Below are 24,712 nucleotides of genomic sequence, written 5' to 3' on the forward strand. Positions count from 1 at the left end.
ACTGAGTGTCTTTTATGCTTAATTCGAGGCAAACCAAAGTAGGTCTACCTGTTTTTTGTTTGCTTGTAATAAGGAACCTCCTTTGACGGGAAAAACAGGTATGATAAATTTAGGCGGAAAATAACAGCAATTTAAAATATTTTTCATACAACAGGTATGCATTGGTGCACCTATTTAATTTTAATTATATGTGTGGACTTTTAAGACAGGTGTGTGTAGAGCTGTTGAATGGAATGAGCTCCCAAATACACCTCAAATATGTGAAACACTTACGTAACATGATAAAAATAACGATTTTCTCTGTTTCTATAAAACAATGCTGTAAACCACGACGGTAGTATCGTGTGATGGGTGTGATGCAACAAGAGCAGGTTAGACTTCCGGCCTTCGAAGGGCGCTTTCAAGTGATGTACGTTTGAGTTATCGCGTTTTTCTCGTAGAGATCTTACGTCACTCTCACGGAAGTGTTTGTTGTTTTTAAAGTAAGCTAATAAACTGTAGCATCGCTTCAGTGAAGTAAAAAAGTACGGGTCTACGGTTTAACAATAACGAAAGGCTGGAAAAGTTTCTATGCTGTCCTTCGAGTCTCTTTCTAAGTAAAACGCTATCGATTAACACAGCAGCTGCTCAAGTTTTTTGGATCATTGTTGGCTCAAAAATAGTTAGCACGTAGGCTAACCAAAAAGATACGACTGCGTGAGTCGTTTGTAGATAGCCTATCAACTATCTGCTGAATGTGAAATGCAAACATATGTTTCCCTTTATTGCCATGCATTAAATTTTTAGTGTGATAACTAGTAAGTTAATGGGCTAATTTAGTAATTACGTTCATAACTAAAGCACTGGCATCTACTTTCTAAAAAGAGATTGCGTTATGTATGGCTGCGCACCATTTTTTAGGATTTGTTCATCTACTGAAAAAGGGACTGTATAAGAATCAAGTCTGTGCAAAAAACAGCATCTTATCTTTGGCGTCAGCTCAAGTTGTCCTGTAAGTGCACATGTACGGTGCAGTCTTCAAGTTTAAATTGAACCCGCACGGCACGGACATGTTTTATGTGTTGTTCTATTCTTTTGTAGAATGACTGCACTGACAGACTTAGAACCTTTAGCAAAACGACTAAAGGTGGGAACAAGTGCTCCATTGTCTTCTTCATCTTCTCGTGGAGGTATTTGTCTAAAAATATTTCCCCCCCTGCAGAGCATATTACTACATTGCAGTATCCCCCCTTTGTAAAATAAAAATTCTGTGTTTTATTTGTCAGGCTCACTTTCGAGTAGTCAGAGCGTCGGTGCTGCGACTTCAGATCAAGAAAGAATGGAAAATAAAACCGAGAGAAAGGTGGTAATAAGGCCAAAAACAAGTGGAGCAGGTGACTTAAGAGGTGTCAAAATGAAAGGTCGCCTTCAAAGAATTGGTCCAACACAGCAACAAAAGTTCAGAAATACTCTTGAAAGATGGTTGATCAAGCCAATGGAAACCTCGAGTACAGGAGATGTGTGCCAAACCCAAAATGATGAAGAAATGATGGATGATGATGGTTTTCAAAGCACCTCAGCTCAGTCTTTAGAGTCCAAAGAAGCTGAAATACTTTTTGTCACTGACACAGATGAAGAAACCCAGCCATTAACTCCAGCAGACTTAGATCAAGATCCTCCTGTATCACCAGCTGCCAAAGATTCTGCAGGGAGTGATCTTACACCAACATTGCTTCAAAGTGATGATGATTTAGAAACAACAAAAATGGACACATGCCCAGCAACCTCCGATGGTTCAGTCAAACTCAATTCTAAAATTACAGACTTCTTTTCGGGGGTGTCATCACCAGGTTTTCCTGGGAAACGACGCAGGTCAGAAAAGTCTCCAGAGAAACAAGATACAGAAAATAAACCTAACCCTTCTGAAGTCAGTTGGCTCGGGACACCAATAAATGAGCTAAAGAGGATGCCAGAATGTGGCAAACCACTTCCTCCACTGAAGAATGTTCCTGGCCATCACACCGTGATGATTAGGGTTTGATCAGTTCTCTTCTATTCAGATGACAGCACAGATATAGTAATATACCTAACAATTCAAGAAGTTAATGTTAAACCTAAAAATTCAAGAATTCAATATTAATTGAATTTGAAATTCACATGTGATTTTAAGAGATTTTGTTGTGATTTCATCTCAGTGTTTATCCTGAATATATAGAGTAGACATACTTGTATTATTAATCATGAGACTGTTTGGTTTGTGTACGTGGAATGTCCATACTAATGTCATTTATTTTGATTCCCATTAACAGACAGATCTTCTTCAAAAGGATAAAGTTCCTGTTCCATATCCCACTAGATTTCAGGATGCCTGGGATGATGTACATGTCAAGATGCCTTGTTCCAGCAGGAACTTATTTCCTATAGAAGATGAGGTAAAGGCTCAAGTGTTTAAAACTTATTTTCGATGTGAATTAAGAAATGCACATGAAGTTACAGGTTGAGGGCATAAATTCGCAAGTTCTACTTAAGTTGTTTAAGTTGTGGGTTATGTAATCAGTGCAGTCACATGATACACATTACTGAAGGCAACTATTTAATTATTTAAAGCATCTAAAGAGAACCATAATTAGATGGCAAAACTATGGATGATGAATGAATGTAAAAAAAACAAGATGTATGTAAAAAACAGTCATAGTAAATTAATAGTATGTGGAAAAGAGAATATTTAGGACAAATGTGCATGGTGCAATGTCCTATCTGATGAGGCAGTGATGCTTCATGCTCAAATAACTAATCACATAGTGTTTTGAGTGTCACGTCTTACTCGTATAGTGTCCTAACATAACAGTGACAGTGGATGCTAGAAGCTTCTCTGCACCAGTGCTACATAGGCCATCACTGTAAACTCTACCCAGTTTAGCCTTTGTTTACTGTCTGTAATAACCTTTGATAACATAAAGGTATCATAATTCAGTTAGTTTTTAAAGATTTCTTTATATTAAATCAAAAACTTTTATTAATAATAAACAACGTGAGGAACATTCCATGTACTTTGTGATTTAAAAAAAATCTTGCATTAATTAAAATTTAATGCATAACCTTTAAATTTACTGTTCATCAAATGTCACGTGCTTAGGCCTTACCTTTGACCTCAGTATTATCTTTCTCTCCTGTCTTCTCTTTCATGCCTCTTTCTTGATTTCAGAGAGTAAAGCTGTCACACTTTAAGATTTTTCTTCTTCTAGGGAAATAGAGCAATTGATGCAGGTTGTGTTACAAACTGCACAGAGGGAGTTTGTATGTTTGCTGATATTTGTTGAGCTGCATTTAAAAATGAAGCATCTTAAACTCTGTTTATGGTTGCTCATGAATTGCTAAGTCCAAAAACTGCAACTTTACTTGCTTTAATGACATGAACACATGACAGGAATGAGAAGTAAAAAAAAAACAATGTGTGCAGTGTGCAGATGGGACCATGGGGTGGCGTTAATTTCTCGCTGATATCAGAGGTAAGCAGCACCAGGCTGCAACACAGAAAAAAAATCAACTCCTTTGATATTTTTGTGAATTCAATGGACTCTAAAATGTGGTTCACTAACTCATTAATGCTGCTCTGGATCCTGCCAGCTCACTTTAACTCCTGCTTGTTAGTTGCAATAGTTAGAACAGTTCTAAGTTTGTAACATTATAGCTGGCAAGATGTCAAAAAATAGCAAAGCGTATGGTGCTTATTCATCCAGGCTGGGGTTATTCCTTCAACAATAGCTGTAAAGATTCCTCACATCTCTGAAGTTATGAAGTACAACAAAACAACACAGTATTATTGTTTATACATAAAAAATCTCAGACCTGAAATGTATACTTCCACAGGAAACACAAGAACTGCAGAATAAAAGTCGATGGGAGCTGATCAAGGAAACTTTAAACAAGACATTTACAAATCCTCATGAGCTGAAGGTACGTTTTGTCCCTTCATTGGCAAGACAGTATGTCTCCTCTAGTATGTCTCAGTTGTTGTTACCAGACTCTACCATAAGATGGCATGATTAACCCAGAAACCAAAATACTGTCACAGAATTTAAGTAAGCTGACACTTTAAAAATGCAGGGATGCATACATATGGAGTAATTGTGACTTGAAGTGATGTTTAAGATTAATTTTGATTATCAATCTTATATGTTTATTTTTGTGATATTACAGAATGCAATGTTGAAGTACAGTGCATCACATGCCAAGAAATGGGACTTCGCAGCGCTTCATTTGTATTGCACAAAGGTAAACAGCATAGCTATCAGAGTGTGATGATTAATAATTGTTGATTTTTTAATCGCGTTGAAAATATAGTGAATTAAGCATCTTTTGTTTGGAGCTGTCATCGAATTAATACTGACACAGAGGTCTGTAATCACACACAAGCACATCTTAAAGATGTCAAAAGATTAGCTGTAGTATAATAAAGTATTAAGTAGCTAAGTATTAACTGTCCAATCACGATGCTTAATTGCCAGCAGAAAGCACCGTGTTCATCTGTTAATTATTCTGCTATAAAAACACTATTAAAAAGCAGTATGAATCAGTATCAGTAGATAAGACTAATAACCAAATTTGCAGCTCCATAATTGCAAATACTATGAAGACATTACAGACACAACTTGTTTGAGGTTATTGATACTAAGAGAGATTTGTCTGGTTAAATCCTTGCCATCCACACCTGGACTTCATTAAAAGGATATTAAAATGATACAATTGTACCTTATAAAAACTTAAGATAATTGTTTTAACGGAGAATATAAGGTAATTCTAAATTATTCTAAAGTTCTCTTACTAATGTAAGGAAATCAAGTTTTGATAGATTCCCCTTGAAAACATTTGATTTGTTTTGCTCTTTTTCAGACTTTCCTTTTCCAGCATTACAGACATGAGAGTGAAAACATTGCTCATAATTATAGAGAATTTCACAGGTTTTAAGATGTTGTTTACATGATTTTTTTGGTACTGTCCCAAGCTAAGTAAAAGCACAAACAAAGATGAGCCTGAGTTGCATCATAATTTCCAGAGCACTGTTGGTTCACAGGTCTTTGCTCAGAGTTGTCAGCGTCTTCTCCGGCCTTGTTTGGAGCCCATCCATCATCTGTCTTAATGTGCTCTGTGTCATTCTGTGTAGAGAATCACAGAGGACTGTACTACAATCTGCCTCATGAAGGGGATGCGAATATTCCACTTGAAGCGATAGCTGTGTTTTTATGTTTAATATAAGTAGCACTGAGCCCGTAAGAGTAAGAAATACTCTTTTTTTTTTCACGGTGAAGTATTGCTACATCACCATGTACTACATGGCATCAGCTATATGTTTCACCGATATCTCTTATGCCGCATGAAAAAGGACACGTAAACCTTTTTTCATCAATGTCATTATACCAAATGGGTTTCTGTTATTTTGCTGAGCAATAATGGATTTAACAGCGGGACAGAATCCTGCAGCCCTTTACAGGCAAAATGGGAGTCGAGAAAATATTTGGTCTTTAGTCAAAAGGTCACATTTAGTAACTTGTCAGAAATGAAAGTGGTTGAGTTTACATTCTCGGAAACTGATTTATTCCAGCCTTATGATGTTAAATAAATTGTATGGTGTATGTATGATATAATTTATGTTATAAAGGGAATTCTGTTAGCAAATTTTCAACATGTTAAGTCTGAGAAGCTTTAGCCATAGGCTAAGTATTATTGTTTCAGCTGGCTTTGGATTGTGTCATTTGTCAATTTGAATGACAAAGTTGTCTTATATCATACAAAAAAATACCAACTACCAATGAACATTTCATATAAAGTCACATTTTAGATGAGGCCCCTTGTAAAGTGTAGATAGAGACATCAAACATCTGCTTGTGTGCACATTTGACTGCTAAATTGTAAAAACAAAAATTGGTATAATTGAGGGTTATGTTTGATACCAGCTGATAACTAGTGACGTAAGTGTCACTGATGGGCACCGTACTTAACTCTTTTACTTTTGTGCCATATAGAATTTACTCAGAACTTTCATGTGTTACAAATCTGTGATTTTTATATCATTATTATTAAAGGGCTGAGGCCACCAGAGCCGAGCTCCACCTCCCGATAACGAAATCACTGCTTGTTAGAGCTCAGCTTTAGCTCCATCAGCATCACAAACTCGCATACAGAATTGCCCCTTAAACACAGTAAAGTTAGCCACAGTAGACTTATTATTACTTATTATTACAAATTCAGGAGATGCCAAGTGAATAAAAAGTAAAGAATTAAAAGACAGCTATTCCAGTTATTCTACTAATGGAAACACAGTTTCTTATATTAATCCTATAAGCTCTTTTAGATACAATATTTTATTGAATGATAATTCTATAATAAACAGAAAAAATAAGATTGCTTGTTTTTTAAATGCACAAATGACACAATAAATTTAAATAACTGTCAGTCTTCTGCTTTTTATAGTTTCAGTGGAACTAATTTCTACTAAAGGGTAATTCTCCCAGTTGAACCCAGAATTAACCCTGGAATAAGCCAATAGTCTTCATGTGTGTAAATGATCCAAGAGAGCAAGTAGAGTTTAGTATTTGTTGACATTTAATTAAAAATAAAAGCGTTTGCTTTACTTCCAATTGTGTGGAAAAGCGAACAGCGTAGAATAATGCACGCAGCTTTTCACCTCCTGACGTCTCCCGTGCTCCTTGCCACATTGTATGATTTGAGTGTCAGAGAAAAAGAGGGATTGAATAGCATGGAGTGACGGGCCAGGCAGTTTCATTGAATATTCATCTGAGGACGGATTCCTTATGAATAAGTGAACAGCTGTTGACAGAAAGCATCAGTTTTGTTCTCTTTCATCCGCCCAGTCAGTGCTGTATTTACAGTTAGGAGCATGTGTGTTTTACTTTTACATGGTCTCATGTCCGTGGACTTGGTTAAGCAGATTGCTTTAATTTGTAGACCTGTTGGGAAAACCTCTGGTTTCTTGCTGCTTACACCCCCACGTCTTGGTTGATTGCTTTGTCATTTCGGTGCGATGTACAGAGCAGTATGAGGTCATACAGAGAGTTAGTATAGCTGATTTGATGCACGTCTTCTTCTGATTTAAAGAGTTCAGCTTATACTGCCTCAGCTATTTCTACTGTCTCCTCCGTCAGCTGCCTTAATTTATAATGCCTGTAGGAGCAGTTTACGATGTCAGCTAGGTCATTACTTACAACACTGTTTAGTCAGGCTTCTTTTGCCATAATATAAATGTCCAAGGCTAAATCAACAGTAAAGGCTTCATGTGCTGGGAACACACTGTCCTTTCTATTTCAGACACTTGGTCATTTGCATCTCTTCCAAGAAGACTGTTTAATCAGTTGGCATGCAAGTGTAACCTTGATGAAATTGCTCTGTTATTGATCATTCTGACATTTTGTAGCCAATATGGATGTAAAAAAAAAAAGAATATATAATGTCTGTTATCTATACGATTCATAAATGTGGTGTAGTCATGGAGGATATGCTACTATGGGGTGATATTATTATTAACATAGATGACCTGTCCCACTTAGACTTGATGTATTTTTATAATATGTCACCACATCTTTCACATTCTCTTTTTAATTATCAGTATAAGAAGAGAACAGTTAGCTGTAACAGTCATTGAGCTCCCATAGATGTTTTACATCTGCATATTGTGGATTGGAATGCCCTTTGATTTTCTATAGTGCAGATATTTCAACAGTATTTGTTTCACCCTAAAAATTTTGATATAGATCATAGCTCGTGATTTTCTCTGTCTGTCTCAAACTAATCAGCCGAAACAGCTAATAATGTCACAGCTGATATTTGTGGCAAAGCAACAAATATAAACAGATCTCTGGTTCTCTCCAAGGTCCTGGAGCCTGATGCTGCTGAACATCTGTTTGAGTCCCTGCTGCCAGACATGGTGCAATTAGCGCTGAGAGCATCTGAGCTCTGTACCAAGGTAAATCCGTTGCTAACCAATGGAGACCGACATACTGGTCTTTAACATTATAGATCATTGCAGCACATTGATCAGAAAAGTCATATAATCCTGTAAAATCATAGTAAAAATTATGAGTTCAAAACGCATAAGATGAGATGTTTTGATCATCTGGATCTTACATCGTGTAGTTAGTGTGTTTTTGCAGTAGGAAAAAAATTCATGCCCTAATTTGACCAAGCAGCCTATCATCTTGTTAAATATTACTTCACTGCATTGATTTTATTTCTACTGTGATTCATGTAAAAACTCAAACGGTCCCTCACAAGTAGGCACATTAGCCAAACAGATTTGTAAGGGAACATTATTCATGTAGCAAACTCCGCATTGTTCTTCCTTGCTTATACAAATTTATTTATAAAATCATAACTGTAAATCTCCCAGACATGAGGGTGTATGGACTTTGATTTAAATTAAAGGTTGATTTAGGAAGCACATAATGGTGCAAGATTATTAGGATTTTTTTCAGCGTCTAATTCAATAAATTGACAGAACAAATTATTTTGACCTTCCTCGGTTGTACCTATTTTCCTCTTCTAGCCAATACCCCTCCTCAAGGCAGGCATGAACCACTCCATCACCATGTCTCAGGAGCAGGTGGCATGTCTGCTCGCCAACGCCTTCTTCTGCACCTTCCCCCGACGGAACTCTAGAAAGACCGAGTACTCCAACTACCCAGACATTAACTTTTTCAGGTAATCTGGTGATGTACTACTCTTTGACTCATGGTGCTAAACGTAATATGATGTTGTTCGGTAAAGTATGTATTCGGGACAACTAACTTCATTCACTATGCATGCTTTCCTTATTGTCACATGACATAATGCTGGTCTTTGTCAGGATTATCAATGTAGGTCTTCACTTGGAAAGTATGAAGCATGGCTTGAGGGAAACCAGGGCCCAGGATGTGCAAAAAGGGAATCCTGTAGTAAAACATTTTGAACATAGGAGTATCAGTGTTGGCTAATTGAGCCACGCAGCAAGCTCCTGGTAAATGCAAATCATCCATCAAGCCTATCATTGAACTTTTTTCATACATAGAAGAAGATAGATAATGGCGCATTTTCACATGGGTTTTTTCTACTGAGTGAACACAGATGTCTCAGGAAATGTTTGTTCATGAAAATTTGCTTCAGAGATAGATGTAAAAGCATCATGGGAATTCATCAGTAAAATGTATGTGAGCTCAATTCAAGAATTTAGAGATATTACATAGTTTTGCATTTTCTTTGCATTTTGATTTTAACTTTCATTTCCTTTTTCTTTTTTGTTTTTAATGCAGTCTAGTTCAGTTAGAGTCCAGAGTAGATTTTCTTGTTTCAGTTTAGTTTTTGCTGTTTGAAAATATTCAATTTTAGTTTTCATTGGTTTCATTGTTAATTTTTTGTCTTTTTGATTATTATTATTTGAAGGTGATTTGTCAGAGGAAAGATTTAGGAAATTGGTACAGCTATGAGAATAAAAACACAACTTACAGAGTCTCAATAAACACGCCCATCAGTGCCTCAACAGGCACTTTGTTAATACAATTTTACCAAACTAACAAATACTAGAAATATGGATGTTCCCTGCATTTTTTTAAGTTTTCTAAGTTAGGAAAATCATTAAAGTTATTCAATTAATTCTAATTAGGTCTAGTTTCTATTTTTATTTTTGTTATGTAAATTTTTACACACCCGCTTTTAGTTTTTGCTTTAGTTTCAGTTAACTATAATAATCTTTATAATAATCTTGCAAAGATTAAGTGACAAACTATGACCTAAATGACAGGTTGAACAGAAATGTGCTAGAGCCAACCCTGAAGGGAGTGTTTCTCTGAACGAACTGGTGCTGGTGCTTTCCGTTGAACATAAATTTACATTTATTCATCGAATTTGAACGATGCTACTGTTTGCTTTCTCTTGCACTTGAACGTTTCTCCAGTATGAGAATGTAAAAACAAGTGCATTCCATTCAAAAACACTGCATGCGACAAACATTAGGGTGTTTTCTTAATTCTGCAAACTTTCACTGTGGAGATTGTGTGGGCGGTGTAATGTAAATGAGTCTGCAGTTCACTGCAGAGTCATCTCTGTTGGCATCACATTGTAATTACCTAAATGGAAGAGGAAATTAGATTAACATTGACTCAGATGGCTGCTTGTGACAATAGAGAAGGCCGTTGGCTATTTTGCAAAAGGCAGTAAAGGAGTTCACTGGCATCTGAATTTCATTTATGTTGTGGTTGTGCTGTAATTTCAAAGAAACTGCAGCATCGTCCCCTTTTCTTCCTGCGCAAAAGTGTCCTAAATATCCTATGTGGTATGAGACAGAAAATTAAGTTTATTTCATTATTCAAAATCCTTAATACATTTTTATTTCACAGGAATACCCAGAGGGTTACTAAAGGAAAAACAAACACTCATTATCTGCGAATTTATTTATTTATTTTTATCTCAAAGCAGTCTTCTTATTTGCATTGAGATAAAAGTGACCATAAACACTATTATCTTTGAGGGGTTTTTTCCAGCATTGACTCTGCCATTCAACATGTTCTTCCTGAAACTGTATCTATTATTTTACCACAGAGTGCAGCTAAGTTTATTAGAAACCCAGCAGTTACACTAAATGTAGCTATATACACCCTTTTACTGAGTTGCATCATACCTTCTGTACATCAGTTGGAGGTAAATTTATGTTATATAATTATATATTAATACCGTATTCCCTAAAGACTGTATGGCGATCTGTTACTAAAAGGCTGCCTTATGTAGTAGCTACCTTATGTCTAAGACATTTTCCCCGGGGACTACATGAGGCATGATTGTTTCTCGAGTCCACGCTGACAAAGAGAAATGAGTGCTGGAACTGACTTCAATGAATGAGTTTCCCATCCCCTAAAGGGCTCTCAGTGCACTGAGCTTTTGTCATTATTTCATTTCCTTCACTTGGAATTTCTCTCTTTATATTGTGGCATGTGGGGTGAGCTGCAGGGTTTTTTAGAGTGTGCTTGAGTGGGAGATGGTGGGCTTAATGCTCAAAGTGTATTCAAACCCATCCACTGCGCCTCGCTGTTAGCAGCTTTGTGTGTATCTGTGCTATATTCCAGGGGGATTGCCTTTTTGCCTCCTGAGGACTCTGTTGCTTAAAAGGGACACGGGGCTTCTTAATGTATCCCCAAAGAGGGAGGCCTGTTTCCCTCTCTCTCTCCCTTTTTGAGTGAGTGCTGTGAAGTGGCACATGAGTATTGCTCTGTGATGGCAAGCCTGGGGCAACTCCGTTGTCGTAACAGCGAAGGAGCTCCTACATAACCGGCTACTGACTGAAAAGGGAACTGAGTGAGAGGTGAACTAATTCATATCAAACGTTAAAGCATGACTGAACTCACATGGCTAAAGTGGACATCCTGTGTCTCAATTTTTCTTGGTCCTAGCTGTGGCATTTTGATTGTGAGGGTTGGGCATTTGGTTGGGATGCTGTGTTAAACCAACTTTCTTAAGAAGTAAGCTTTTAATTTTTGTTTAAAAAACCGGATGTACAATATCAACAGTTATGTAATTAAATCCACGATTTGTTCTCATCTGCAGGCTTTTTGAGGGGTCCTCTGCAAAGAAGACTGAAAAGCTGAAAACCCTTATGTGCTATTTTAACAGTGTTACTGAGAAAAGTGAGTGGTCACATTTTCTTCATGTTAAAAATTTACTGCCACATAATTGTCTTGCCAGATAAAACATTTCCCTTGTTTTTTGCAGTGCCTACAGGTCTTGTAACATTCACCCGAAAAAGTCTGAATAAGCCACCAAATTGGAAAAGGTATAATAATATGATTACCTCATAAGACTTTGTTGCTACACTTTCTCTTACCGTACACTACTAAATCTCCATTTGCACTATTTGCCTATTTGCACTACTCTGCCTGGTTTACACTCAATGTCACTTACCCATTATATTGTATATTATATAGCTTTCTTGTTATATGTAAAATTGTATTTATTTAAATTTTTTACTTTTTAATTATTTTACTTGCATTTTTAATCACTTTTATATTTAAATATATTTAAATGTCCATTTGCTATTTATCTAGGGATTGAGAGTAACGCAATTTCTATTCTCTGTATGTCCTGTACATGTGGCAGAATCGACAATAAAGTTGACTTTGACTTTTGACTTTGATGTCAAAATAATATTATATGATGTATTCATTGGGCTGTTTGGAAACTAGCATGGATACATGTTCACATGTTCTTGATGTTGATTAAAAACTGGAAACTGTTTCAGCTCACAGACTCCACTCACGAAGCTCCACATCACCTGTGAAGGAACCATTGAAGATGATGGGTATGGAATGCTTCAGGTAAGAGAGAGTATGCGAGGAATGCACGAGTTGGAGAGACTTGAACCCATTGAATCTTTGCCCAAACGAGCTGTTTGTTGGAGTGTGCTTGGTTCCCATCCTCTTTCCCTTTACTGAGCCGCCTCATTCTAGAGTCTTCCACCCAGAATGCTTACTACTGCTGAAAAGGCCTTTGAGGGAGCATTTGATGTGTCGAAGGGAGTTTGCGCTGGGACTGGGGTCGAGGCCTCTGAGCCTCTTGTGCTCTCTGGGTCGACGATACTTCCTGTATACTGTCAGGATGGCCTGCTCTGGCTTTCACCTTTTGTTTGCCTCCAGTTGCCACAAACTGACAGTTGATGTGCACATATGAAAAGCTCCGGGGCACACTGCAACTTGGATTGATGGATGCTCCATGCTTTGTTGGGGTGGGGGCTGTGGTGAGGTGTTGACAGCCTGTCAAAGCAGACTTTGGAGGCTGGCTCGCTGTCCCAGAGATGAGTGACCAGTTTAGGGAGATCTGCTCTCAAACTGCTGCTCATCCCTTTGCAGCTTCTTCCTGGGGTTGTGAGGGGTTTGGTCTGGTCTGTCTACAGGCCAATGAGCAACTGTCAGAGATGAAATTGTAAGATTATATGTTCCACATGGGTGCTTTCTGACGAAAACAATCAATTCACGTCTCTCTGAGCTGAATCAATGAGATGAACGTTTGTTCTGAATCACAAACAGACTGAAATAGCAGTATTTGTGACTGGAGAAATATGTTTATTTTCACCTGTAGGACTGCTCTCTTCATTTGAAATTTGCTACTGGCAGCCTCATACCTAAATGCCTCTCCTGGGAAGAGTTTATTTTGGCATGGAGGACAGATCTCTGAGTAATGCCAGCACCTTAGGGCACCTTTCCAATCAGCTTGTCAGGGATTCTGTCACAAACTGAATAAAAAGGGCAAAGACCATTTCATGAGGTGCTTTCTTCCTGTTTCCAAAGCTGTCCATTTTAACGTCAGACAGAATGTTAGCAGTTAGATATTTTCTTTTTATTTTCTAACATTTTCACATGTGACAAAACAATAGATGCTGCAAGAGTATTAATAATGTTTCATAATCTTTCCTTCATCATCAACCATCTGTCTTGATTTGCAGGTGGATTTTGCTAATCAGTTTGTGGGAGGAGGTGTCACCGGGTCTGGTCTGGTTCAAGAGGAAATACGTTTCCTTATTAACCCCGAGCTAATTGTTTCTCGTCTCTTCACTGAAGCACTGGATCATAATGAATGTCTGATTATCACAGGTAAGTGACAAACACTCTTTAACCTTGTTAAACAGTAGTTGTTACTAAAGGAATCCTATTCAATGATTCACAATTTAATCATATGATTCCGATCAAATCAATAACGCCATAGTCTCATTCTTCTACTTTTCTTCTACTTTGCTTTTTCGAATTTGACAGTAGAGAAATTGCATTGATTTCTAGTCAAACCCAGCATGGAGAACACATTGCACAGCTTCAGTTTACAGCTTTCTGACTCAGCATGGGGCTAAAGGATGTTTGTGGCAATTGTCCTGTTTTCTGTATCTGTCCTTGTCACCTGTTTTCTTTTGATTGGGTACACACGGTAAATTCTGGAGACAGACTATGCTGTTCTGATTGCGCTGTTGGGGCTTTCTGTTGAGTAATACTTCAGAAAGGAGTGTTTGCCACAAACAAGGCTGGAACAGGCCAGTAGACCCAGTAACAAGAGCATCCCTTAGGGAGCCCCAGCAGGAGGCTGATGGCACCTGTCTGCTTTGTGGCTTGATTGTGTTCGATGAAGACTTTAGACAACCAACCAAGATACAAACTAACAAAAAAAACAAACAAAATAAACAAACCATACTCAAATTCTCAAATATAATGTGACAGTAAAGGCCGCTAGTGGAACCAAGTCACACTAGTGAGTATGGTTGATGTGCCTTCTGATAGAAGTAAACAGAAATAGATTAATTGGTTTCACTGTGCAAGTGACCCAAAGCATACTGCTAAAGCAACCAAAGCAGTTTTCAGGGCAAAGAAATTTGATATTCTTCAGTGGCCAAGTCATCTAATCTCCGCTCAATAGAGTGTGCTACTCAGTTATTAAAAGCTTTAAAGTGAATACAGAGAAACTCAGAAACAATCATCAACTTAAGTACGTTAGGGCAAAGATTTGGCAGACCATCTCAAGGAAGAAACAGCATGTGGTGATGTTCATGCGCTCTAACTTCAGGTAGTCATTGACAGAAAATTATTTTCATCCAAGTATTAAAGACAGTATTTAAAATTCTGTTAGTTTAGTCCATTTACCGTAGTTTTCAGGTCATAAGCCGCTACTTTTTCCCCACACTGTGAACACTGTGGCTTATACTGACGTGCGGCTAATGCATTTTTTTTTTCATGCGGCCAAAAACATTTTGCCTGGTAACAGTAGACCAATAAAATTGATAAGTAGTATATATACAGTATATATTTTTAGCGGTTGTTAAGAGACGTTGTAATGTTGTTTGTGCACTGTTCCGTAAAAAAACCATAAGCAACGTAATTTGTGTGTTACCGATACGTACGTATACTTAAAGGTAGCCGTGTTACAGGCGCTGTTCGAGGGAAAAAAAGCATTTGGAGTATGTATTTTTGTATGTTACCATAACGTTTATGTTACCATGTTTATGTTACCTTACGGATTGAATTAAACGTTAAAAATCCTCACATGTAGTATTTCTGTGTAAATATCTCATATTACGAGTGAAACGCATACGGCTTAAAATCCGGTGCGGCCTGTACAAGTACAAAATTGATTTTCTTTCTAAAATTAGAGCATGTGGCTTTTAATCAGGTGCGCTCTGTAGTCCGGGAATTACGGTACTTTTGAGCCTCTGGCAGATGTCAGAGGTATGTAATGTAAATAATTCCTTTGCAGTTAATGCAATTCTTTTGTTAAACTATTAGAATTAAAGCTAAAAGTCTGCACTTTATTCACAGCTTGAATTTTTGATTTGACAAAAACAAAACAATTTGTCCTTGTCTAAATACTTATGGACTTGACTGTGTACCATTGATGTATATGTGTATTAAAAAAAATTTAAATTAACCAGATCTATCTCTCTTTGGCCCCACCGGACTTATTTATGCACCATTTATTTGAGTTATTTTATTTTGTATAACTGATAGAACATATAAGCTGCTGTAATTAATCCAGGTGTCTGCACAGGCCACATATTACACATTTTTGAAATCATGCTGAGTAAAATCACTATGAAGTACTCCAAATATCTACTATGTTTTTGCCTATTTCAGCTTGTTGTTTTGCATTGATTGCAATGTTTTGGTTAATCCACAACTCATTTCGATACCCTTAAGGGACAACAAACATCATGGATTACATTATATCATGTTTAAATAGAAACATCTTAAATTAAACGTCCTCCTTACATAGCACGTGCATTGGGTAAGAACAGGAAGTGAGGTCCTAGAGGCACCAGTCATACTGCAGCATAAGAGTTTCTCGCTCTCATAGAGTCACCTTGAGACTTCTTGCTGGCCGCCTTTCCCGCGTCTCTGCTTATGCCACTTAACTTTATTACTTGGGCCCAGAATTAATTATAGCTGGAAGACCTGACTCAGACCTGCTCTACTAATGGACTCTTCCATTCCATCATCTTTATTAAACCTGGGCTGTATCTCTTGTCCTCCACGGTAAAAGTCCAAGCCTTTGCTGCAATGTGGTCATGTGGTAAATCATGTTCCCTTGTGATACATTTTGGCATACAGTACTGAAGCTAATGGATCGTACTCCTGCACTGAAATTTGCAAAAGTGCCTTATCCTAATTGAATTTTCCTTGATTGCTAGATATCTGGCTGCCAGTGGGGCGGTCACAAGTATAAATAGTATCAAGGAGAACTCATATGAACCATATGAATGGTGGTGCTGACCAGAAAATGTGGTTCATGCTCGGTGCATGCAGGAGACAGTCATAGGGATTTATCATTTTTATTTTTTCACAGTATTTATTTATTTTTTTTACAGCATCTACAATTTGAACATAATTAAAGCTATATTTTACCCATGTGCTATCCTCTTTCGTTCAAATGCAGAAGTAAAACTTGTTAAAATGAGATACACTGCTGACTTTCTAGTGTCTGGTCTTCCACAAGAATGTGAGACAATTTGTTTTGATGCATTTACACATGAATGGGACGACCTTCAGTGAATTACACCCGCTGTTTTTTAATACGACCTGTTCATTTATAAATAATTTCTAAGGAACAGACACATCTTCTTCTAGCCAAGATCGATCCTCTTCAATTCTTACTAGAATAAATTTTTAAATGGCAAATGGGTTGAATAAAAAGCAAAAGCGTAATCTGTTTTGCTCCTGAAGAATGTGCCATTCAAATGCAAAAATGTTTGAGAAAAGAAATCTTATTTGGAAAACCAGTAAAGGTCAGGTGTATGCATAGTGTATGCACACAAAACCATCTAGTACAACAGCTGTAATATCCCATCTTTAGATTAGATATCAACATCACGAAAGTATTTATTAAGTAGTAGCTTTATGGGTTTTTTTATTCAGTTATAGTGCTGGGTGCAAGTTGACATGTGTTTGCCATCAATAGCGTGACTGAAAAGTACCTTTGCATGTACCTCAGTCTTTTGCAGACCTTTTGACCCAAAGTATGCATCTCTAATTTCAAATGTGCCAATGGCACTGAAGCTCAAAAAACTTCATATGGGCACATAAGTCATGTAGAAGGTTTATTTTCTAGCGCTGTTAAACTACACGAGGTATGTCATTGTCTTACTCATTTTGCTTATTTAAAAAAATAGAGGCTGGTTAATTATTAATGATGTGTCTGTCAAGTGGAGTGCACCCTAGAGATTCCCCCATGTGTTACTAATAATAGCTGCTGACCAAGGCTTCTCTACTAATCGCTTGGTTTATTCACCTTGCAGCATGAAGCATCTCTGCAAGTGCTCTCAACAGCTAGGTACTAATGAGTGTTAATGAATGGGAAGTTAATCTGTGGCCCAATTATATTGACTGTCCTGTTGTCTACCCCCCTCTGCTCCCTCTTTACGGGTGTTGAGTGCTTCGCTGTGTGCTGGTGGTCAGTCATTGCTGCTTGCATCATTTCAAGAGGGGTAACAACTTGACCTTCTGTTTTTCAGCAATCGGATGCTCTTCGATCACTTTTAACCCCCTAAAAAGTATTTAGTGCAAAAAATTAGTAATAATTTGTTTTCTTTTTCTGTGTGCATGACTTGTTTTAACAATATTAATTTTCCTTGTGGTTTTAAGCATTGAGCTGGGTTTAGGAGCCAGTTGTTTGTGTTACACTAAAGTATAGTAACATGGGGTTTCAACTACTGATAGCATTTAGGTGGGAGCCCTAACAGAGTTTTTAAATGTCATTGCTTTTACCTATCAAAGATTTGTTATTCTGTATGTTAACACAATAAACTAACCCACATATTAGTTTTGAATCATGAAGAGAAAGATAAATAATCTTTAATTCTAAGTATGTGTAAATAAAATTGAGATTTATATGTTTATATGTTGCCTGCTTAAGTGTGCCTGAAGTTCCTGTTTGTTATTAGGAACGCAGCAGTACAGTAAATACACAGGATATGCACAGACCTACCAGTGGGGTGGCAGCCGTTTGGACACAACTCCAAGGTATCTGGTAATTTTACTTGGTTTAAGACCTTTAACATTTTAAAATAATAAATAAAAACTGTTGTAACTTTGTTAGATCTCCTTACATTGATTAGCTTGTCTTTTTCACCACCTTGGTCTAGAAATATCTTGTAAAATAGTCACACTAGTCAAACTGTAGCATGACCAAAATTACTGCCAGCGTGTGCAATGAACCTGTGAAATTGTTGCTTCTGAAATAGTTGCTATGTCAACACAGCCATAAAACCCAAATGAGATGGAATCAGTTTTTTATCAGGCTGAGACCAAGTTGCCAGTTACAAGCAATCTGTTTGTGATAATATGGCCATTCACTCTGATAAATCAGCAGATATTGCAAATCTGTTGCCATCTACATACATAGAAATTCACAATTACTAATTACTTTCAGAGTCCAGACAGAATTTTGTGAATCTGAAAGAAAAATGTATATATTTCTCATTAAATAGTGATGTGGTAGCTATGGAATTTAAGCTGCAATTATTAAAGGAGTTACTGAAGGAAACATGCAGTGGTAGATTCTTTCCTTGAAATGCATGCAAGCCACACACAAACTCAACCAAGGTTTCCACTGGCCAGCTGGCCCCACTCTGAGATCCCATTTAGAAAGGTTACCATATTTAGTACACATACGTTTTCCTTTAACTTTAAATCTCACAATGGATGGATTGCCTTGTCTTTTCTGACTCAGGGCAGCATTTTGTTCCACTAAAACATTTCAAAAACATTTCTTTGATTGAATTTTTATTTCATTTTCAGTGATGGCTGGCAGAGAAGATGCACTACGATTGTGGCCATCGATGCGCTGCAGTTCAGGAACTTTCTTGAACAATTTCAACCAGATCGACTCAACCGAGAACTTAACAAGGTTGTCTTTTACTTTTGTTTCACTCCTTATTTTGTGTTATTTTTTGCAGTTGTTTTTCTTCGCTCTGTATGTTACGATGAGTTGAGTAAAGTATTTGCCCAAAATTGTTGAAATTAGGACCATAAATCTCGGAGTTCGGTGTGGTCACTTATAGCTAGCTCCAAAAGTGAGTGAGTCCTCACAGACTTCATGGACAGCTTTGCAGCAGAAAGAATTATGTTTACAACTTCCTATGAAGAATTTTACCATAGCACACATCTTTAAAGGCCTAAATTTAGTATAATAAGGGATGTGGTCTCTTTGCATGCCAGGTTGGTTTTGTTGTAAGGCTGTCTCATATTAGCCAGTATTAACATCCCATTTATTATCATAGTGAATAATGGCTGCCCCTTCATACCTATTGTGTGCTGACTGTTAACTCGCCAGTTCTATCCTTGTAGTAGATTCACTCCGGTAAGCGTTAATGACTTTGTGCTTCATCTCTGTCATCTCCTCTGGCCCTGCACCGGCTACATGAGGAGAGAGAATAATTATCAGGTGTGCCTGCTCCACCCCTCCCTCCAATTCTTGAGTTTACTGTTGCTGGAATTTGACACTATATGAACTGAAATCAATTGAATTGAAACACATAGAACCCCACAGCCAAGCCACTGCAATACCCAGATGCAGTTAAAACAATAGCTAAACAACAGATAACTAAACTTCACAGATGTAATCCACAAACCAGTTGGTTATGTCATAGTAGGTGCAGCCATCTTTTATATCCAGTCTATAATTTGTCTTACGCTTCACACCTGTTTAGATAGAAAAAAAAGAAAATTGTCATACATAGTGAGTGCTGCTGAAAATATACTTTTTCCCCCCTTTTTAAGGGCAGCACTGTACGTTTTGATTTGGCAAATTTTTACACTGCATGCAGAGGGATATGTGTAGCAGCCTAGCCTGCCAAGTGACTTTGTTAACCACTACACTATAGAGCAGCTAGGTTTTAAAAAAATCTACTCTTAATTTCTAAATTCTCGGTTAATTTTTTACAAATTTGTATTCATGATGGTGAATCTGTAGGGAACTTCTATCACTGCCACTGAAGTAATTTCATTTTAGAATTTTGATTTGCATTGTTTTAATGGTCTGAAGCCATTTGGTTGCGAATGGGGAAAAAAAGTCTCATCACAAATGTCACCTGAGTTGATATTGACTTGTGTTTACTTTTCTCAGGCTAAATAGATGAATTATGACGTGCCATATGCATGTAATACGTACTGATAGATTGCTGTATTTGTAAAGAATAAACATAATCATATTCATTACACTGTCCATTAGGCCCAGCATGAATTCTAATGAGCATAATTAACCTTAGTGCAATTAATCACCGTTAGCACATTTGCATCATGTTAAAGACACAAAAAACAAAAACAAAAGTCCTTTGTTATGTGTAATCTTCCCATGGTTGTCATATCTATTTGTAATAGAAAATCAAGATGTTGATGTTGTCAGGTCTGCTGTCAGAAATCATGGAGGGGTTTGACAGCTCTGACAAGGATTTAAAAAATGGACCAACATGAAGATCAATCCCAGTTCGACTATTGTTCAGTTAACTGTCATATCTGCCCTTTCACAGGAAGAATTTATGACTGGTCAGTTGGAGGACGGGCACTTACAATTCGTTTTCAGTATACATCATTAATGTTAAGAGTCCCCTGCAGATATCTCATGTAACAACCTTTTGCAAATAATTTGCCATGTCACTTACAACCCACCCAACATGTGATTTCATATGTTTTTGGTTATAACACATGGGTTTAGTCAAACGAATCGATAACATTGAGTGAATAGCCATGAAGTGGAACAATGATGCTAAATGACATCGTGTTAAAAAGACATGTTCAGCCTAGTCAACCAAACCTTATTTTTCATGGCCTGTCAGCAGCATGATTGTTATTACAAAACAAATATTCAATTACTTTTTGTAGTCAAACCATTTCACTTACATCACAGCTGGACAATTACACTATTTTACCACTTCGTTAGGTGTACCATGCTTGTACTGGGTTTAACTGCCTCAGTTGGCCATGGCATAGATTCAACAAGGTTGTGGAAAAATTTATCAGAGACTTTGGTCCATGTTGACACAATAGTATCACAAAGTTGCTGTTTATTTTTTAGCTGTACATCCATGATGTTAAGATCCCATTTAATCAAATCCCAATGTTGGCCTTTCGGACTAGGATCTGGTGACTGTGGATTTTGAAGAACAGTGAACTCATGGTCATGTTCAAGAGACCAGTTTGAGATTATTTGAGCTTCTTTACATGGCATGTTATCCTGCTGGAAGAAGCTATCAAAAGATGTGTATACTGTGATCAGAAATGGATGGACATGTACTCAGTATTGAACCCTACAGCCAAGCCACAAACCACATCCTGCCACTGCAATCCAGAAACACTGAGGTAGGCTGTGGTGTTGAAGCAATGCTCATTTGGGGCCAAAAAATATCCCCCATAAATTACAGGACCACCATCAGCAGCCTGAACCATTGATACAAGGCAAAATGAATCCGTCCTTTCGCGTTGCTTACAATATAATTACATTAAATGATTGCATTTCTAATTTTCTGCTGTCTTTGTGTAGGCTTACTGTGGCTTTGCATGCCCTGAAGAAAAAAGTCAGAACCTTTCAGCAGTTGCGACTGGAAACTGGGGCTGTGGGGTTTTCGGAGGTGACACACGTCTGAAAGGTAAGCACTGACATAACACTGCCGTCAGAGGATCTCGTGGCGAAATGGGCTCCTGTAATCTTTGTGCACTTGGCAGTCTAATTGGAGTCTCTTCCTCGATATAACAGAATGTATTTTAGATAGAAAAGCTCCAGCAGATCAGTGTGAGCTCCATTTGTCTTCTGGGAATGCGTTCATTTACTTAAGGCCTGTTCGTTGGCTTCCTTCTATTGATCAAATGACAAAGTTAATATGTTTCATTAATAGAGAAATTGATCGCCTGCTTGAGTCCATCAATCTGTTGCAGCTTTCTGTCTGTGCCTTGTATCACTGTCACAGCAAAGGGAGCTCCTTTTTGCCAACAATTTGCAGTAATAGCTCTGCTTCTCACTTACTATCTGACTTGGAGACCTTGTGCTTACAAAGTATACATCCATCCATTTATTAATTAGCTGTAGCAAGGTACAGTCCGTTATAGGCACTATCACTACTGTCTGCTTAATGATGTGCCTCCAGGGAAGAGCTCTGTAATTCAGATGCTGTTCTCTGCCTCGATTTATTGTCTGTAGCATCGCATAGACCCCCTTTTTTTTAATTGCCGGATAATTTTTGAGGAAAGAGTTGAAAGGAGAAGGGGAGAGAAACAGCTGAAATGAAGAGATTCAGCTCAGAAATCCTGTGAAAATGTTGATTCAGTTTTGCTCATTAACTTGGCAGTGTACTAACATTCATTAATCAGTAGACACATTTCCGGTCTCTTAAAATATTCACAGCTCACCGGGGCCAGACCTGGACTCCCTTTGTAACTAATCCAGCATACTCAGTAGGGGTGAGACCAGTTCCCCAGATAACTTACCTTTTGCTGTAGGCTACAGAAGCTGATACTTCTCAGTTTTAAACAAAAGCTATTGGATGACTTTTCAGACCTCTGTTTTATTTGTCTTTGTTTTGTTTTTGCAACTGAATCTATGAACGTGTGTGGAAAACTCTTCAAAAGAATGTTCAAATTGTTTTTAGCTTCTATATTTTCCTTTCAAGCATTTGCTTGAATCCTTAATATACTTGAATACTCAGTTATTTTCCTTTCGAACTATAAATAACATTTTTTTTAAAGTCCAGTTTAGTTGATATACTGCATTGAAACATATTTTGTGTCACATACACTATTGAGGCTCATCACTGCCTTCTTTTCCTCCAGCTCTGCTCCAGATGCTGGCAGCTGCTGAGGCGGGCCGAGACGTAGCCTACTTCACCTTTGGTGACAGCCAGCTCATGACAGATGTCCACAACATGCACTCTTTCCTCATTCAGAAAAATATCAGTGTTGGTAAGGGGAACAGCCCAGGCATCATGCCAGCTTCTTGTTTTTATGAAACTTTTTGCACTTTTACATTCAACATTTTTAAATTGTCAAAGATGCAATTAAAGAAATAAAGTAAATACAGATAATATGTATTGAACACGCCACCAATTTTCTAAGTAAATATAAGTAATATAAGTTTTAAAGGTGCTATTGACATTAAATTCTCACCAGATGTCTGTAATAACCAATCCAGTCCATACATGCAAAGAAATCAAACCATAGATGTCCATAAATTATATGTAACAATGAGAAGTGACACAGAAATGGTACTGAACACGTGAAGAAAGGGAGGTGCGAAAAGGCATGGGAAGAGAGGACACCAGCTGACATCTATCAGTAATCAGAAAGCAATCCTGCCACTTTGTGCAAATTAATATCAACTGGTTTGGTTCCCAACCGATGGCCTATAAAAAGGTATCTCGTTACCATGGTGTCACACAAGAAACATTTCATGATGGGTAAAATCAGTGCGCTTTATCAAGACCTTTGCAGCCTTATTGTTGTAAAACATACTCATGACATTGGTTACCGAAGAATTTTTAAGCTACTGAATTTTCCAGTGAACACTGTTGGGGCCACAATCCAGAAGTGGAAAGAAGATAATTTCATCATAAACTGGCCATGACCAGGTGCTCCCCACAAGATTTCAGACAGAGGAGTGAAAATAATTATCAGAAGAATTGTTCAGGAACAATGGAGTTGACTGACTTGTGGAGAGCTACAAAAAGGAAGGATGAATGGAAAAACTGGGGATATTTTTGCTAAAAATCTGTTGCCATCTACCAAAAGACAATGGAAACATCCAAGGAAACTTTCAGTTGGTTTTGGAGAAAGCACATAAAGCTCTATGGAAAGCACTAAAGCTCAGAGTTCATAGAAGGGGCCCACGAAACCTTCAGGAGTTGAAGACTGTGTGAAAGAATGGCCGTGGCATGACAAGCTGTCATCACGATCAGGCTTTTGCATGTTCGATACTTTTTCTCGTGTCACTTCATTATGTAACATAATTATGTTACATCTATGGTTTGATTTCTTTGAATGTCTGGATTGGATGGGTTGTTGCCGACATCTGGTGAGAATTTCATTACAATAGCACCTTTCGAAACATATTTACTTAGAAAATTTTTATTATTTTTACCAGCTGTAATAATCCAATTATTTTTTGTTATGAGTTTTGGAAAATAATATGATCTCATGAACCATGAAATTTCCATCCTATATTTCAGTCTAATATGAAGATTAGACAATATCTCCTTGTCTTGTTACAGGAAAGGCGTATGATCTCTTGGGGCAGTATTACAGCTCAGAGTGCAAGAACTGCCTTGGTCGACGCCCTGACGTCAGCCTCTATTCCTTCATCTACCAGCAGGTCAACTCCTCCCTGGCGCCTGATGACTCCAACATGGGTTCAGCCAGACAACACGCACCCACTGACTGCCATTAAGGTTAGGTGGCTGATGAGTCACCGTGATTTGCCTTTAAAAAATGAACATTAAATGAATAAAATATTTTCAGTTCCTTTGCTTTTTTAACAAAATCTATTTTCTTTTGTTCATATGATGGTGGATGTACCAGATGTGGTTTTAACCACAGGCTGATAAAAATGATAATGAAGGTCTAGCATGCATACCCTTTAAAAAAGGCAGGGGGTGGTTAGTTATGGCCGCGTCTGGCACTGTACTCCAAGATGTGTTCATTTGGCTGTAGCTGGTAATACTGCAGTAGATTGAGCTTCAGTGTGA

General features: G+C 37.6%; 1 protein-coding gene across 3 annotated transcripts; it reads left to right on the forward strand.

Moving 5' to 3' along the window:
* The first annotated feature begins 208 nt into the window (after positions 1-208).
* LOC113028304 (poly(ADP-ribose) glycohydrolase) lies at positions 209-24,484 on the forward strand. Of its 3 annotated transcripts, none has more exons than XM_026178471.1 (17): positions 209-371; positions 1,081-1,169; positions 1,266-2,014; positions 2,289-2,411; positions 3,850-3,936; positions 4,180-4,254; positions 7,868-7,960; positions 8,540-8,694; positions 11,566-11,645; positions 11,731-11,791; positions 12,257-12,332; positions 13,457-13,604; positions 17,927-18,005; positions 18,783-18,891; positions 21,523-21,628; positions 22,806-22,934; positions 24,239-24,484. In XM_026178471.1, the coding sequence occupies exons 2-17, from the start codon at positions 1,082-1,084 to the stop codon at positions 24,412-24,414; spliced, it is 2,334 nt and encodes a 777-aa protein (XP_026034256.1). In that variant the 5' UTR covers positions 209-371; position 1,081; the 3' UTR covers positions 24,415-24,484. The 3 variants fall into 3 exon arrangements, with proteins under 3 accessions (XP_026034256.1, XP_026034254.1, XP_026034255.1); XM_026178469.1 differs by lacking the exon at positions 209-371 and adding an exon at positions 409-991; XM_026178470.1 differs by lacking the exon at positions 209-371 and adding an exon at positions 417-482.
* Positions 24,485-24,712: the final 228 nt, after the last annotated feature.

Source organism: Astatotilapia calliptera, chromosome 8 (genome assembly GCF_900246225.1).
Source record: "Astatotilapia calliptera chromosome 8, fAstCal1.2, whole genome shotgun sequence".
Lineage (NCBI taxonomy): Eukaryota > Metazoa > Chordata > Actinopteri > Cichliformes > Cichlidae > Astatotilapia > Astatotilapia calliptera.

Excerpts from the sequence above, each read along its gene's own strand:
- LOC113028304 (XM_026178469.1), top strand. The coding sequence starts at position 879 with ATGGCTGCGCACCATTTTTTAGGATTTGTTCATCTACTGAAAAAGGGA. Across the intron at positions 18,892-21,522 it reads TCAACCGAGAACTTAACAAG|GCTTACTGTGGCTTTGCATG; the intron begins GTTGTCTTTTAC and ends GTCTTTGTGTAG. Across the intron at positions 21,629-22,805 it reads AGGTGACACACGTCTGAAAG|CTCTGCTCCAGATGCTGGCA; the intron begins GTAAGCACTGAC and ends CTTTTCCTCCAG.